General features: G+C 37.7%; 1 protein-coding gene across 1 annotated transcript in view; it reads right to left on the minus strand.

Moving 5' to 3' along the window:
* Positions 1–16,556, minus strand: part of DOCK3 (dedicator of cytokinesis 3) — a 216,138-nt gene that overhangs the window by 175,326 nt on the left and 24,256 nt on the right. Inside the window, exons 3-5 of the mRNA XM_035547066.2 lie at positions 9,564–9,604; positions 7,270–7,325; positions 3,554–3,650 (exon numbers count right to left, since the gene is read on the minus strand). Of these exons, the coding sequence (XP_035402959.1) occupies positions 3,554–3,650; positions 7,270–7,325; positions 9,564–9,604 (194 nt within the window). The remainder of the gene's footprint in view (positions 1–3,553; positions 3,651–7,269; positions 7,326–9,563; positions 9,605–16,556) is intronic.

Genomic DNA, 16,556 nt, shown 5'->3' on the forward strand with positions numbered 1-16,556 from the left:
TACACTTAGTGACAACACACACGTACACACAAGCACATGCTCACATGTATGTACACACCTCATCAGCTATGGTTATCAGAAACTCTACCCATGTTGTGAGCAACTTAGTATACAGTGCTTACACAGTACAAGTTTTAAACCTCAGTCCCTGTGAACTACCTCCCAAAAAAAAAATAATCACACAATTGCAGTAAAAGTAGGGAAATCCATAGTAAGTAGGTTAAATAGAATAGTGACCTTTTTGACAGAAAGTAGCTACTAAAGCTGTTTGTGCTCATTTTAGAAGCCTGCACACAGGCAGCTCAGAACAAAGAGAACTGCTTTATTTTGCCATACCATGACACTATATTTATCTACACACAGACTACATATTCAAACAAAAAAATGTACTTTTTAAAATCCCTGAAATATAAAAGCTTTTACTCCTTCAGAAATATTAAATGTTCAAGATTTTTTGGATGGGCACACAATTTTTAACTAGGTTATCATTACTGCTACAAAAACTCAATATAAATAACAACAACCTTGAATAAATTCTCATGTTTTTGATACCAGGATTGTTTGTATCCCTATCCATTTCCACTTTGAGAGAAACCTCCTATGTTTTCAGAAATCCTTATTGCTTTTTTAGCATTTGAAGTGATATGTTCTGAGTAGCTGGATGCTGATACTATAACATGACATACAGTAAAGCAGAGAACATCATGTAACACCTTATTTCAAATTAATTTTAAGCACAACCTTTCCTTTCAGAACTCATTGCCCATAAATGCCTTTTTCTCCACAGTCACAGCTTCTAGTTCTACTATTACTTTACTTTCATGATGATTGAAAAATTTGTAAGAATCTCACAACACTGTGTAGTACAGTGAACTTAGGCTCATCTTCCCAGTATATAGATGTACAAACTAAAAATACTTGCATGGCTCTCATAAAGGTATTCGAACTTCCCCACTCAGTTTCTTCCTGGTGATAGCATGAACTTTGGTCACAGAGAGCTGAGGGAGACTTCCAACACTTTACTTGACCCGATTTTCTACAACAATGTCTCAAACCTGAGTTTGCTTTGCTCTTGCATTCCCTAGTATTCTCCTCCTCTCTTCAATTTCTTCCAGTTGAGTTATTTTGTCTTAAAACAACACCGCACCCCTGTTCAGGAAGTATTTTAATTGCTCCAGGCTTCTTAGATAGCATATTCTAGTACCCACTGTTCAATTGAGAGGCACATAGAAACCTTACAATGCATCCCAGCTATATCACTAAAAGCAGATCCTTGGAATTTTTAATTGAAACAAACTTGGTCTTTGAAACCAAAATCCAAGGAAGAAGTTCATCAAAAAGCATTAAATGAACACGTCAGTCTATTCAGAGATATTAAGAGATGTTGTACGTTTTGTTTGGCAGTTGTCTATTATGTATTGCACTGTAAAAGTGCTTATTGTTACCATTTATAAGCACTGACCTCCTGAAAATATCTGCAGTAACGACTAACATTTTAACTTTAACTATAGTATGGGGCTTTTCTACAAAGCTGACTAGGCTCAGTAGCATGATGAATAACTTTAATTAGATTTCTTAGATGATTCATTTTACAGATTGGGATTAATAAAAATTTCTGCTGGTGCTGACCCAACAGCAAGCATTTCTGTTTAGTCTCTTAACACATTTTAAGATGTGACCTTCCAGTACAGCTTCTAGCCTGAACACCAATTACAAAATCCTGATCCCAGCTCTGCCACATCCATTTGTGCACCCATCTACACTTCCTCCGGCTTAAGACTGATGGCTTGTGACTGGGACAAACTTCTGCTACCCACCTAACAATAGCGTAGATTGTTCCTTCATGTCAAAATAGCTACAGTTCTGCATCAGTAGTGCTGAACATAAGAAATTTTTCTTTAAATTGTGAAGGTGGTCAAACACTGACAGCATTGCCCAGAGAAGTTGTCAAGTCTCCGTTCGAGGTGCCCAAAATATGACTAGACCCAATCCTGAGCAGCTGGCTCTACCTGACTCTACTTCAACAGGCAGTTGGGACTGGATGATCTCAAGATGCCTTCCAACCTAAATGATTCTGTAATTGTTTCTGTATTATAATTTTACTTTTATTTTTGTATGATTTCAGAAAAAAAAGCTTTTTTCCACTCCGAAGCTTTACCAACTGGTTTTTAAACAGATGCCTACTTCCAAAGTCACACAAAAACAGTAAATTCTTTCCCCTGTTATTTAAGAATACAATAATGTTGTGTGCAATGTTATAAGTATAATGAGCTAGAATAGAAAGCAGTCCCAGAAATAAAATCATTAACTGAAAGTTTATAGCTACAGCTTTCTTTCTCCCTCCCCTCAAGAATTAGTTTTAGCAATCAAAAAGAAATAGATTAGTAGAAAGGAAGTTCAACCCATTTGTCAGTAAAACAATTCCCTTTTCTCAAATTCAATACTACTGTCAGTATACTACTGTTGCCTTCTTCATAAGACACCAGGGAGAGAAAAGAATCTATCTTACACAAAGAAAACAGAAAAGATCACTTTATTCACATACACCAAAGAGGTAAGTATTTGGAATGGAAAAAACAAGTAGTACTAGGTTAAGAGAAGTATTAAGAGATTGTATATACCATGTGCCATCATAGAAGAGGTTAGAAGAAGTGAGAGTAACAAAAAGAAAGCTAATTTCATAATAGACTCGATTGCTTTTTGAAGGGAGTAAGGAACATGGCTTGCTGTGTTACAGATACACCAGACTCATTTAATTGATCTTTTCTGGTTGCATTTCCTAGATAGCTAAATACTGGCATTTCAGGTTTAGATAAGGAAGCTAAACTCTACGTAGAGGTATTCCTGTAACGTAAGTGAAGAAAGGAAACTCATGCCTGTATCACCTACAGTTCTTGACCCTAATCTTACAGTTATGGCTTAAAATTACTAAGAAAAAATATAAATAAATAGAACAGGAAAAAAATACTTTCAAACGTGCAATTTTCTTATTTGCTGTTCCATAGGACTTGGCCATAAAAAAAAGGTATAATAGGAATAAAAATGAAAGCAAAGAAAATGTCACCACATTATGTGGTAGCAACTGAAAATTATATAAAATAGATGAGGATAATATTTGAATGTTCATTTTTAATAGAGGAAGGAACAATACTGTGGAAAGTCTTCTGTCTGACCTCTTCTTCTTTCAAACCCCAGATGCTAAAACAAATGCAGACTGCACTGAGTAATTCTTTGAAGGGACTCAAACCTTTAATTTTGTGTTACTAAACACACATCCTATTTCTTAATTAAGAAAAAAAAAACCTATTTTTAAACTACGAAGCTTTCAGATCTGAAGGTAAAATTTCAAAAACTGCTGAAGTTTCCAGCACAGCCCATTTGAAGTTCATAGGACCAGTGATTCCACAATTAGGCACTTCCCCCCCCGCCCCCCACTAGACAAAATGAATATAACAACTCTTATTTTATGATTTTTTCCTATTGGACTGGAATGCATGCAACGTGTCTCTTCTGCTTGAAAAACAGCGTACAATGAGAAGGGTACTGTTCTTACCACATACAGCTGTTTCCAGAGCACAGCCCATTCCTGTAGTGTTGCTGTGACTTCAGTCACAACAGAATCTTCAAGTGGAACGACTGTTTCATATTGCCTAGACAAGAGGGAAAATATTAAAGGTAGCAGTCATTTGCAAAATGCTGAAACTTGATCTTTTTTTGATCTCTCAACATAAAGGAAAATATTTTAAGGGTAACATTTTGTCCATTGTAACACTGAAGCAACTCCCATATCATATTAACTCTTCCTCCACTATATTCAACAAGAATGTGCTTATGTGAAGAATTTTCTAGTTACATGTTCAATATTTAAATTATTCCAAGTAAGGTCAGTGAAAACACTTTACGTGATTACAGCATGTTACGTTATTTTGCCTGTAAACAGGGTCCTTCAGTTTGTGTTCCATCTAAGCCAGTCCAATATAATCAATTACCTGAAAGATCTACCATCTTTGAACCCTTCCTATCCAGAAGGCTTTTCAATATTGGATAGGAAACCTGAGTAGGCTATTCTCTAATCAAAAGAATAGAGCTTGTCCTTTTGTGGTCAAGGTCTTCCTTTCCAATTAAAGAAGTATAGTGTGCTGTCTTCCATCATTACACTAAGATGCAAGAATGTGATAACTAATATATGCATTGTAACACATTATACTATCTGAGTCATGAGTGCCCTGACTTGCCATTTATTTTGAATGGCATTACAGAAAAATGTGAAACACTGTAAAAATAAGGTCTATTTCAAGCTTCTGATCTTTCAGCAATTTTTAAAAGAGGGAGCATTAAAAATAAAAAATATTTCTGGAGCACATCTTGTTGGAAGAATTTTCCATAGCTCCTAGCATAGTGCCAATGAAAAACACTGGCTCACAAGGTGTTTTGGGACAGGTTGTGTCAAGTGAGAGTCTCTGCAGCACATCCAACAACACAGGTGAAAGACACACAGCCCTTCCTCTTTAGCAGTAAAGCCATGCACACAGCTATTTTGAAATTCGTCGGAAGGGAAGCTACAAACTCCCCACTCCATAAACAATTTAGACTATTTGTTCTATCCCCTGTGCAGAGCTAAATGAATGCTAAGACGTAAACATGAGAACAATGAGATGTACTTAATTCTGAAAGGTTGTGGGTTGTTTGGCGGTATGTATTTTTTTTTGGAGAACAATTCATCATTAAAAATAGTATGATAGTATTATAGTACTTCGCTTTTGAAAATTTTACTACTAATAATTGTGCCTCATTAGCTAAGGCCAAATGCAATGTGGAGGGAAGAGGATGAATCAAACAGCTGGATCAAGTTGTGCCTAAGGAGGTTTAAATTGGATACGGGGAAGAATTTATCCACAGAGAGGGCAGTCAAGCATTGGTACAGGCTACTTAGGGCAGTGGCAGAGCCCCCATCCCTGGAGGTATTTAAGAAATGTGTGGACATGGCATAAGGTACATAGTTTAGCAATGGGACTCAGTATATCAGGCTGACAGTTGGACTTGGTGATCTTGAAGGTCTTTTCCAACTTAGAGTCACAAAGTAATTTAGGTTAAGGTACTCCTGGAGTAGAAAAGTTATCAAGCAAAAGCTTCAATTTTTCGTTTCCAAGCTACCAAAAAGACAAATTCACATAAACGACATAAGTAAATCTCATATTAAGATCTAAAATATACATACATTAGAAACATCACTATCTTAAAAACCTGGCATGGCCATATTAGGTATACATTGAACTCATTAAAGCTAGGACTGGAAAGCACCAATTCATACATACCAGGATAGTAAGACAAATCACAACTTTTTCTATTATTATGCCAATGACCTTACCATTCCCACTGAAACGCTGACTGTGCCCTATTATACTACTACACTTTTTTTTTCCTTCTTCAAATTTGGCCACATGTTTTAATACATCTCCACAGAATATGCTTGTGATCTCAAGTATGATACTAAGAACACGAAGAGCTCACATTCAAAGATCATTTCAATGGTCAAACAAAGGTTCTGCATTTAGTATACACCACCAAAAGTTTGATTGATACTAACATTAAAAAAGATGCCACAACCACTTCTAGCTGAAAATTCAGTTCTTTTCAGATCTTTGAAAATGCTATTAAAGGGAAGGGATTCAAAATAGCTCAGCATTCCTTTAGGAAACCATAGGAAACTAAAGGATGAAAGGAATAACAATATACTTTAGCTAATATGGGAAAAAATATTAAAGCCAAAGGACAAAGTTCTTCTAAAGATTATTTTTGCAAATGGATTTACAAACTCTTGGCATCATTGAAAAATAAACCATTTTGGAAGATTAGCCTTCAATAGTATGGCTGGATTTAAAATGAATGCCTATCAGGACTACACTTAACCATTTCAATAAAATGCTTTGCATTCCCATAACTGTAACTTCCTCCATATTACACCTACATATTAATGACACTGCATTGCATTTTTGACCCAAATATAAGAACAGTATATACCATGCTTTATTATTTGGCAAGTGTTTATACTGGCACTTTGAATATATTCTTAAATACAGATGCAGAATTTCTTTTACCAAAACATGACAGTGACCATGAGCTCTGATTTGGAACTGTATTATGTTCTGTTGTATCAATTGGTATACTATCTTAGACACTTACTTCAAAAAAAATTACATTAATTATCCTAGTAAGTATCCAAATATCCTGAAGAGGTTGCCCTTTAAAAATTCTGAACTAACATTAAGGACTAATAACCATAAATTGCAGGAAAGTATTCTTCCCCCTAAAGAGAGTACATGTTAGGAATAGTCATTCTACACAAAAGATAGATTTGATTACACCCCAAAGTGAAGAAGCATCAATACTACAGCTGCCCTTGCAAACTTCACTCGGTCATTTGAGACTAATCATACAATTTAAGATTATTAGAAGTCAAATATTTTTCTACAGGCACTTCATTAAATGGCATTTAATGCTTTTTATATCCCACATTTCATCGGCCACCTTGAATCACTAATGAAATACTGCACTTCTAAATCTCCCCACAGTTGTCCTAATCTAGGAAATGCAGGTAAAAGCAGTCATAACCATGCAGGATATTGATTTGAGGAGCCTCAGTTAATCTCAGGAAACTTCGCAGGTTATAGAGCCTACATACAGTAAAGTCTGATGTTATGTTGCCATCAGTATTGCCATTCATATTAACTAAATTAAACCTAATAAGCCTTCCTGTTACAGCAAAGGTAAAAGATTTTCAGCAGAGTGTACTTCAGTCATTCGTTGGGGTGAGGTGTGGGGGTTAGACGCTTTTGAAGTTTCCAATTAACATGGTTACCTTGTCAGCTATATTTTGTTGAAAATCTGTTGAGAAGTGAGATCTGCTGCCTACATGCCAGTACCTCCATAGCAAACAGAATAGAATATAGAATTCTGCCAGTGAGGAACAGTAAGAAATGAAAAATATAAATGGAATTCTTTAAAACGTGTGCATTTCAGATGATACCTCTGAAGTCAAGATTTTATGAGTGAAAGTGAACAGGAGTAAATAAAACTGGTTCTTGTGACATTACAGAACACCAAGAAAACCATTGATTTTATAACAGAGCTCTACAGAATAACATTTAAATTTCAAAAACTTAATAAACACAAAAACTAAACTAAAACCATTCCGTAAGTTTTAATAACTATTTCTTAGATTCCCTTCTAAAGGGGAAAAATTATAGTTTCTTAAGGAAAAACACTCACCCTCTGTTACTGACAATTGCCTTTTTCAAGTGAATATAGTTTGCAGGAAAAATCCCCTGCAAGAGAGAAAAGCCTGTAAGTTAGAAAAGTACATTTGCAGTTTTTAGCATTTATATTCTATTCCACAACATATAATTGCCAATATACCATATTAAAACCCATCTATTACTGTGTCAAAGACACTACCACAGTCAAAAGTCAACATTCAAATTGGACACGATCATTCTAATCCATTTTAGGACAGGACAGCACTCTGAGTCAAACCTCCATCTTCAAGAGACCGGTTTCTTCAGAAGGAAGTTTTGCAAGTGTATTCAATAAAAACATAATAAAAAGACTTATACAAAGCACTTTTCATTCCCAAAAGCTCCTAAAGCGTTCAGAAACACTGTTCTCTAGGAAATATGCTCTGGTATAAAAATAATAGGTAAGCCAACTATGACCAAATGCAAAGGTGCCATTCTAATCCTACCCAGCTGCCTTGGAATGGACAAGATTGAGAGAAAAGACCTATGCTTAAAAAAATTTCTTCCTGCTGCAGACTGCGTGAGAACAATGATCTGCTAATAGGTGATAAGCAAGCAGTCAAAAGATGTGACAAGTGGGATGAGTTCCGAGAAACACACAGCTTGCAGTTAGCAGAAAGGCAAGAGTACCAGTACTACCTACCAGGGACATTTACTGGAGAGATGTAAGCTAGCCAGCACAGCCAGCAAAATACCTATTGGGCATTTCACAGCATGGCATCAGCATGATTCCAGAGCGTGCCTACCTGCCGGCATGCTGCATTACATTAAATGACAACAATGTAGGCTTAAAAACAAAAACAAAAAACAAAGAGCCCACCATCCAATTTGTGTCTAGCCCCCACACCAGTCTTTCGGTGAAGAACATACTGCATTATTTGCATACCCTGGGGCTATCTTTTTCCCTTCTTTCCTCCCTCTCTCCCCACAAAGAGCTGTCTGAACCCATCCAGGACAGCTCTGGGTATTTGCCTTTTGCTGTTCCCATGACAGCTGGATTCTAACCTTGCCTGTGCCAGCCAGTTCTTGTGAGATGAGACATGGAGAAAAGTAATTTAACCGAAGTTTTCATTGCATTCCATTATCTCTGTAAAAAAGACAGCCCCAAATGCTCAGATCAACCTCGGCCTGTAAGAATGGCAAATCTACATCTTCAGTGGGGAATACAAGATCAGCATTGTTAATCTGCAGGTGAAAAACAGCAGATGGACTCTCAGAAAAATTTCAGTAATCAAGCTTGAGCTTTAAATTTTTAGAGCTTTAAAACCTGTATAAAAGGAAGAAAAATTTTCAGGATGGTGAGGGTTTTGAAATGAATACTAAGTAAAGCTTATTCAAAATGCTAAGAAAAATTCCTTCCTTTGGACAGGCAAGACTGACACTGCAGAAGGAGAAGGGATGAACAACAGGAATGACTTCATCAGGAAAAAAAGTAACCGTTCATGCTTTCAGCCATATGAATATCTAGAAAAGGAAAAAACGCTAATTCAGTTTCTTGTTGGGTTCACTTCCAATACTTAATGTCTCTATCAGTGATCCTGTGCTAGTTACGTAAGAAACCAAGGAAGGTTTGAAGGGCTCTCTTATCAAAACTGAACACATACTCAAGCATAAGTGTACCAACGCACACAAAATAAGTATAGGCTGTTCCATTAAGAGAGGATTACGCTTCTGCAAACATAATGCTGGTAACGTCAGGAAAACAGTGATCTGTTACACACGAGAATCCGATACTCTTTTCTTTTTAAATACAAGCTAGACTTATAACAAAAGACAATGAAATTATGTTTACATAGGAGAAACTATTTACATGTTTGAATACATACATTTACATAAATATACATATATCAGAACAGTTGAAAAAGCTCTCCAAGAGCAAAACAGGGTATCACTGGAAAACAACCAAATGCACTGGTTAAATTGTAAAAGTCTAAAACAAACTTTCTCAGACTTTTTCCAAAATTGTTTTAGAATAATAAAATTTTAAACGTGTTCTTAAAAAATCCTGAATTAAGGAGTGCAAGTGCATCACCATTCTACTGTTTTCTTGGGAGCAGTAGAGAGAGGCTCAAACTGGATAAAATTCTGATTTTTTGGGGGTGACGAGTATTGATTTCTCAGTTTAGAAAATAAATCTAATCCTGCCACATGAAGAAAGTGGCAGGATTAGATTTAATTAAAATCCTGAGTGCAGGGAAAACTAAGAGTTTACAAGGGTTGCAAGAGCAAAGTAGTAAATCTAACTTAAAAAAAATTATTCACACTTACCTTTACATTGGGCTTCTTAATGGAAACACCTCTGTACCAGCCTAGAATCAGACAAAACACACTACATTAAATTCTGGTATCGTTGGCTTTACATAGAAGCAAGCTGACTGAAAACTATGCAATCACTGAGATCATCTCAAAAACCCATTGTGCCTCACATGTCAAATTTTTTCAATTTTTTTTTTCTGCTCTGCAACTATGATAAGCAATCAAGAACTTGGAATACTCCTATTTATTCCCACCAGGAGTAAAAGCAGCTTAATATACACTTTGTCGCTTCACTCAGTCATAAGCCAGTTAGAAAGATGTGTTCAGCGCTCATGCAGTGAACATTTTTCTTACACGCTGATACAGGAGTCTCTTCCTAGTGTTTATCTCAACCAAAAAAATCCAGGCTGCCCAAACCTGTCCCTTAAAAGACAGGAAAAGCTATTATCATACATTCCTAACATTGTTTAAACAATGATAAATCCTCTGCATATGTCTGGTCTTATGTATACCTGTGAGACTACAGAAAAGACTTCAGGATTTAATTTCACAAATCCAATTACTAAATCTTGCATCCCCCCCATCAGATAACAGCACCAGACAGGACAAGATATCAGAAGTAAAAGCCAAAGCTACAAAGGCTGCAAGTCAAACAGAAGAACCGAATTACTTCTATTTTGCACTAGTGAAATTAATGTCACTCCATGCAAGACAACGATTCACCTGATAAAAAAGTGCTGAAAACACCACCTAGTTTAACCACAGAAAAGGAGCACACTCAAGTTGTCATGGTGGGTGAGCTGCTCTTCCTCTTCATACGACACAAAACTGCCTCATATCATCGTTAAAAATCTACTGCTCTCCTCAGATTTGGGTCTGATGCTTCAGCCCCAGCACACGAGGCCAGACCTGAAGACTTGAGGCCAGGCTCCCGTGGGGTGTTCTGAAGGAGCGTGCCAGGACGCTGGCTGGGAGGAGGCCTGCGCAGCCCCAGCAATCAGGAGCCTCTGGCCAGGCCAATAAATGGGGGGTGGCAAGCGGCAAGCACAACCGCCAGTAGGCCGCTCTCCTACCATGGCCCAGCACTCAGACAGGCAATAGCCAACACGTGATACAACTCAGCGACTACACATAATCCAAATCCATGGGCCATAAAAATTCCTCCAAGTAGTTTTCCCAGCAACTTCCTAGTTTTTTTTTTTTTCTGTATAGGACAGATATAATTTAATATCTGTAGCATGTAGAAGAGCACTAGGAGAACTGATCAGCGATTTGCTATGGAGAATAGAGAAGAAAAGAACAAAGTAACTGTGTATTTTGTCTACCTCAGAAAAGGCACTATTTTTGGCTGAGTTATGACATAACTCATTTAGAGACTCAGTGTGCCTTGATTTTGTTTTCAGGACAGCCTCCTAGTCTTGACTTCTTTTTGTAAAGAAACTTGAATCCATATAAAAGAAAACTGATGAATTCAAGGCATTCATAAACCCTAGTATGAAAAAAAGCATCTCTATTATACAAACTCCTTATGTAAATAGGATATAATGCCAAAATTTCCCCATGGCATTGTTTACATTGCAAAATAAAATTGTTTTCAATTTATTTTTTAGTTGGTCAAACTTCATGGCAATCACATCAATATAAGCATATAACCACAAACAGTACATGAACGTATATGAACATCCTGCTACTCCACCAAGACTGGTTTGAAAGTGATGGTGCTATACATGAATCCTTTCAGAATAAATTTCTCACAATAACCAGCATCAGCCAAGAAGACTGCATGTAAAAGCAACATTTTGGGATAGTACTTGAAAGGCAGTGTTTATTTCTGCCAAGGGGAGATGGTGCATCCTCACCACACAATCTGCTTCAGCGGCTCAGACAATACATTCGTACTTCATAATCTGAATTTTCCTTCCCGCTATTTGAATCCAGGATTATTATTATTATTGAGAACATGGAAATATTTTATTGACTTCCCTTCTGTAGGTACTTTTATACATTTGAAAACCTGCACATTTCCCTTCAATCGTGGGGATCAGGCTCTCCAGATCTTGGCTGTCCTTTTTTTCTTTCTCAGTGCAGTACAGTATTTTTAGAATCACCCTTCTCTGTTTTAAGTTTCCTCCACCTCCTCACAAGCAAGATGCAGTAGATGGAAGAGCTCACCAGTACTTCAAAGCACTAACTTGTAGGATATAATTCATTATTTGCTTACAATGAACACCACTGAAACCTCATTCTGTATCTCAAAGTCAAAGCAATAAGAAAAGGTACATTGCTTTTTTATTTTTAAATAGATGTAGAAAATTGCATCTGCATTACATTATTGACTACAATGAACTAAACCTGTATTCTTAAAATTAGTCTTAAATACATTAATAGTGATCTAACCAGATCTTTTAAAGAATATTTATTTTAGAGGATTAATCATGACAGCCATCGAATCCAGGGAGCTACTTCAGCTATTTGTGATCACTATGTGCACTACAGTTAGACCTCAGTGCTAACGTCTTTAGATATTACCATACTACAGCCAAGTGCTACTACTTAAGAATTATGTCGTTCATTCTCTAGTGATACATTTCCTTTAAAGGCTACTGACTTAAATGAAATGGTGAGAAAGATTTTAAAATTCAGAAACAGAAAAACTTGTCTATGAAGTGACATGAATATTGTGAATAAGTTAATATTATCAACAATTGTGAGCATCTACAATTTGAACAGATTAACTTTCTAGTAATTACTATTAATTAGTAAGAATTTGAGGACAGATGAAGTTAATGCATAAGACCAAATTTAGAACACCAACATCCTCTACAAACGGACTGCTTCACATACATGATGCTCCCCATTTTCTTTTCCAACAGCAAAGAATATTCTCAATCTGCTTGACCTAGTGGATAGCCTAGAGGAAGGCAGGTAGATAACTGTTTTACAAAAATGAATCCCTGTACTGGATATGGCTGGGATGGAGCTAACATTCTTCACAGCAGCCTGTATGATGCCATGTTGTGGATTGGTGGCTAAGCCAGTGCTGATAGCAGAGCAATGTTTTGGCTCCTGCAGAACAGCATGTGAACAACATTGAGGCTATTTTTCTCCCCACTCTGCTGCACCCAGCAAGTAGGCTCAGGCTGGGCAAGAAGGTGGCAGGGGACACAGCTGGGACAGCTGATCTGAACCAGCTCATGGGATACTCATACTATATGACATGATTTCCTATAAGGACACCAAAAATTAGTCTATTAGAAGCACCATTCTAAACAGCATCCTATACAGGATAGGAAGGGGAACACTAAGTATATCACAAGCAAGTCTGACTAATTTCAGGTTTATATCGTAGTCAAAAGTAAATAAAATGACGAAGAACGGACACCTTCAGTGATACAGATAATGCTGCAAGCATAGTTTTTTTATTTAAATGATCACACAGGAAGATTGCACAGAATGAGCCTACTGCTTACACCACAGCACGGTGACAACTGAGGAAAGTACTGTTGCATCTGCTTGGAGAAGCTGGGGATAAATGCAGCCTTTTGGACTTAATACGGTGCCAATGTGTATTTATAGGGAAGTGTCACAACAAGGCTGTCTAATGGATAGATTTTGATGAGTGGTGATGTAAAACAATTTTTGTTCTACTTATTTACAAAATTGATAGTGTGATGGACATAACACCTCAGTAAAACAAATTGTTGCAGTAGGAATTGCATACACTTTCTTAACCTAACTGATCTGGACACCTCATGGTTTTCATTTTCAGTATGCGTAATACAAAGTTTAATCCAAGTACTGAAGAAAACTGAATGAATCATATCCATACCAGTGTGTTCTGGACAAGTTGCTGTATCTTAAAGTGCTATTCCAACTATGCTTTCCCATGAACTCTACTACACCTGACAGCACAACGTAGTGCAGATAAACTAAGCAGAGTGCCTGAACTAACCGACCATAAAGCCTAATCATTGTGTTTCTAAGGAGGAAGATCTAAATCCAGGGTAAAGATCATTTACAACTTGTTTTCCTCAATACTACCTGACAATATTTGATACAAGCCAAGAAAATTGAAAAGTAGGCTGATCTATAGCTCTGTACCCTGTATAACCTACACAGGAAAATAATCCCTCAGAGATTTGCAGGAAGAATTATTTCCAGGATAATAGTACTGGAGAAAAACAAAAACAACAGCACACAATTATGCCTGTTCCCACTGAACATTAAGATGACCACTTGCTCAAAACTTTTTCTGCAAAATGCATTGTCTATACATATACTCACATAGTAAGATACTTGCAGACCAGTAATAAAAGCTAAAGAAAAAAAATAGTAGCAGTATTCTTATCAGTATATTGCAAGAATGTGTCCCTACCCTTTTCTTTGTCTATGGGGCTTTTTCAGCTCCAAGAATTACTAGGCTTCCTGACTAGTTCCTCTGAATCCTGGAATTCAGAAAGTTCTCTGAAAGAGGCAGGACAGATAAACGCATTGTAAACATATACACTAGCATCACATGTTATTTACTTAAGTTACTTAAAGGTGGATTTGTTGTGTGTGCATTTTTTTTGTTTGTTTGTTTTTAAATTTCCTCCTACAACAACTTGTACATATGGAAATTCACAGTGTGGGAAACTTGAAGCCTTATTCCAGAAACCTGCATACTCGTTGATAAGGACTGAAAAAACACTCCTTCCAGAGATGTATCACTCAGGACTGCATTACTGCTGAAACTTCTATCTAAATTGCAAAAGAAGCTCTGAGGCAGACCTGCATATCTCAGTCTCATAATCTGAGAGATTAGAAGAGCTACCAATGTTTTTTGATCTTTCCCTTTGTGTTTTGTTCTAGGTTCTCTCAATATTCCTTCCAAAAGCCACCTCATAACCCTTTCCAAATTTCCAGTCAAACAACAGGAAATCTGTCACATGGAAAAAGCCAATCCCCTTTTGAGTACTCAACAGCAGAAAAACAAAGCAAATTAATTGGAAGATATCTATCTATTTTCCAGAAAAAAATAAATCTCTAATATTAAAGTTGAGTAAAGAAACACCAGGACTGTAGGGGAAAAAACTCCATAGATAACATCATGACAAGAACACAAGAACACAAATCTTCATTGTCCTGCAAAAATAATGCCACAAAAAGTCAGGTTTTAATAATTAACAAAGACCACCATTTGCCAGAGTTTCAAGTTGTCCCCATTGCAGGCACAATTCTGAGGTTCAAATTCCATTGAGAAAGTGACATTTTCCCAAGGAAAGCATTTCATGAAGTGGCCAGGGATAGGACTGACATTAAAATGCCTCCGGGCTGGGTGCAGGGCAGGAGTAGTCACTGAGTTTAACAGAACTAAGAAAGAACATGTCTTTCTAAAGGACAGCCTAACGACTCAGGCAAAAGAGGCTGAAATAAGAGAAGATTTTAATTCACATCAAAACCAAAATCCTTGACAATAATCCACATACGGCCTCCTTACTGCTCTCAGGAAATCTGTCCTAGTCTCAAGGCTATCCAACAAGAGAGGTCATCAGAGTGGAAGAACTCAAGTATGTAGTAGCATCTGAGAGCAGGGACAGGGTCCTGCATCTCCAGAACAGCAGAGACAGCAATCAAAACTGCCTGAAACCCCTTTGGGGCTAACCATGAACGTAAAAAGCTGAGGTTTCTCACAAGACAGCTCTCAGCAGAAAAGCACTCGTGAAATGCTATCTTTTATTTTCATACATCAAGCCCTCCCTGATTTTACAATTAAGGATGTATCCAGAACAGAAAGACTAGCACTTCTGAGCTTTGCTTTGGAGAAATCAAGACTTAACATCCCTCAGTCCAAAAAGAACCAAGTTTTTCTAAAATGATTAGAACGCCTTGGAAACTAAGCTAGCTCAAAGCTGGCTCAAAACCCAGAATAACAACCCTGAACATTACACAAACAAGCATCCAGGACATCTTGGTCTGTTGATGGAAAGCAGCAGCATACTGTACTGCTGAGATCCACAGATTTACTACATTGAAAGCACAGGGACACGTAACACAAGCTCCTGCTCTGAAAGCCGGCTCTCCAGGCAAAGCCTATGTTCCAATACTTGCTGCAGCCTCATGTTCTCCAACCGGCAGAATAAAGAACAATTTCATGGATACATCACAAATTATTGACAATTTTTCCAGTAGTGAATTCCCAGCTACAGTTAAAACATTACCATGTGAAGTCTAACTAGAAATTTGATAATCACATTTTGCATTATTAAGCTCCTCTCTTAAAGCTTTGTATTTTTTGGCCAAAATTTAAATTTCATGACTCCAGATCTTATGCATACAATGAAAACAAACCTAAATTTAAATTGCAGGGCTGACCAGTTGTTGGGATTTAAGTCAGGAAGCAGACCTTTATTCCACTAATTATACAGCTTCAAAAAGACTGATAAATACTGGACAGTACCTTTTATCTATCATATAGATAACATATAGATATGTGGTTGGCGATCACCAACCACATGAAGTTTAACAAAAGCAAGTGCCGGGTCCTGCACCTGGGATGGGGCAACCCTGGCTATACGTACAGACTGGGCGACGAGACGCTGGAGAGCAGCCCCGCAGAGAGGGATCTGGGGGTTGTGGTTGACAGCAAGCTGAATATGAGCCAGCAGTGTGCCCTGGCAGCCAGGAGGGCCAACCGCATCCTGGGGCGCACCAAGCACGGCACCGCCAGTCGGTCGAGGGAAGTGATTGTCCCGCTCTGCTCTGCGCTGTGCGGCCTCACCTCGAGCACTGTGTGCAGTTCTGGGCACCACAGTACAAAAAGGACGTGAAACTGTTGGAGAGTGTCCAGAGGAGGACGACAAAGATGGTGAAGGGCCTAGAGGGGAAGACGTATGAGGAGTGGCTGAGGTCACTGGGCCTGTTCAGCCTGGAGAAGAGGGGGCTGAGGGGAGACCTCATCAAGGTCTACAATTTCCTCGCGAGGGGGAGTGGAGAGGCAGGTGACCTATTCTCTGTTATCACCAG

The sequence above is a fragment of the Cygnus atratus genome, chromosome 10 (genome assembly GCF_013377495.2).
Source record: "Cygnus atratus isolate AKBS03 ecotype Queensland, Australia chromosome 10, CAtr_DNAZoo_HiC_assembly, whole genome shotgun sequence".
NCBI classification, from domain to species: Eukaryota; Metazoa; Chordata; class Aves; order Anseriformes; family Anatidae; genus Cygnus; species Cygnus atratus.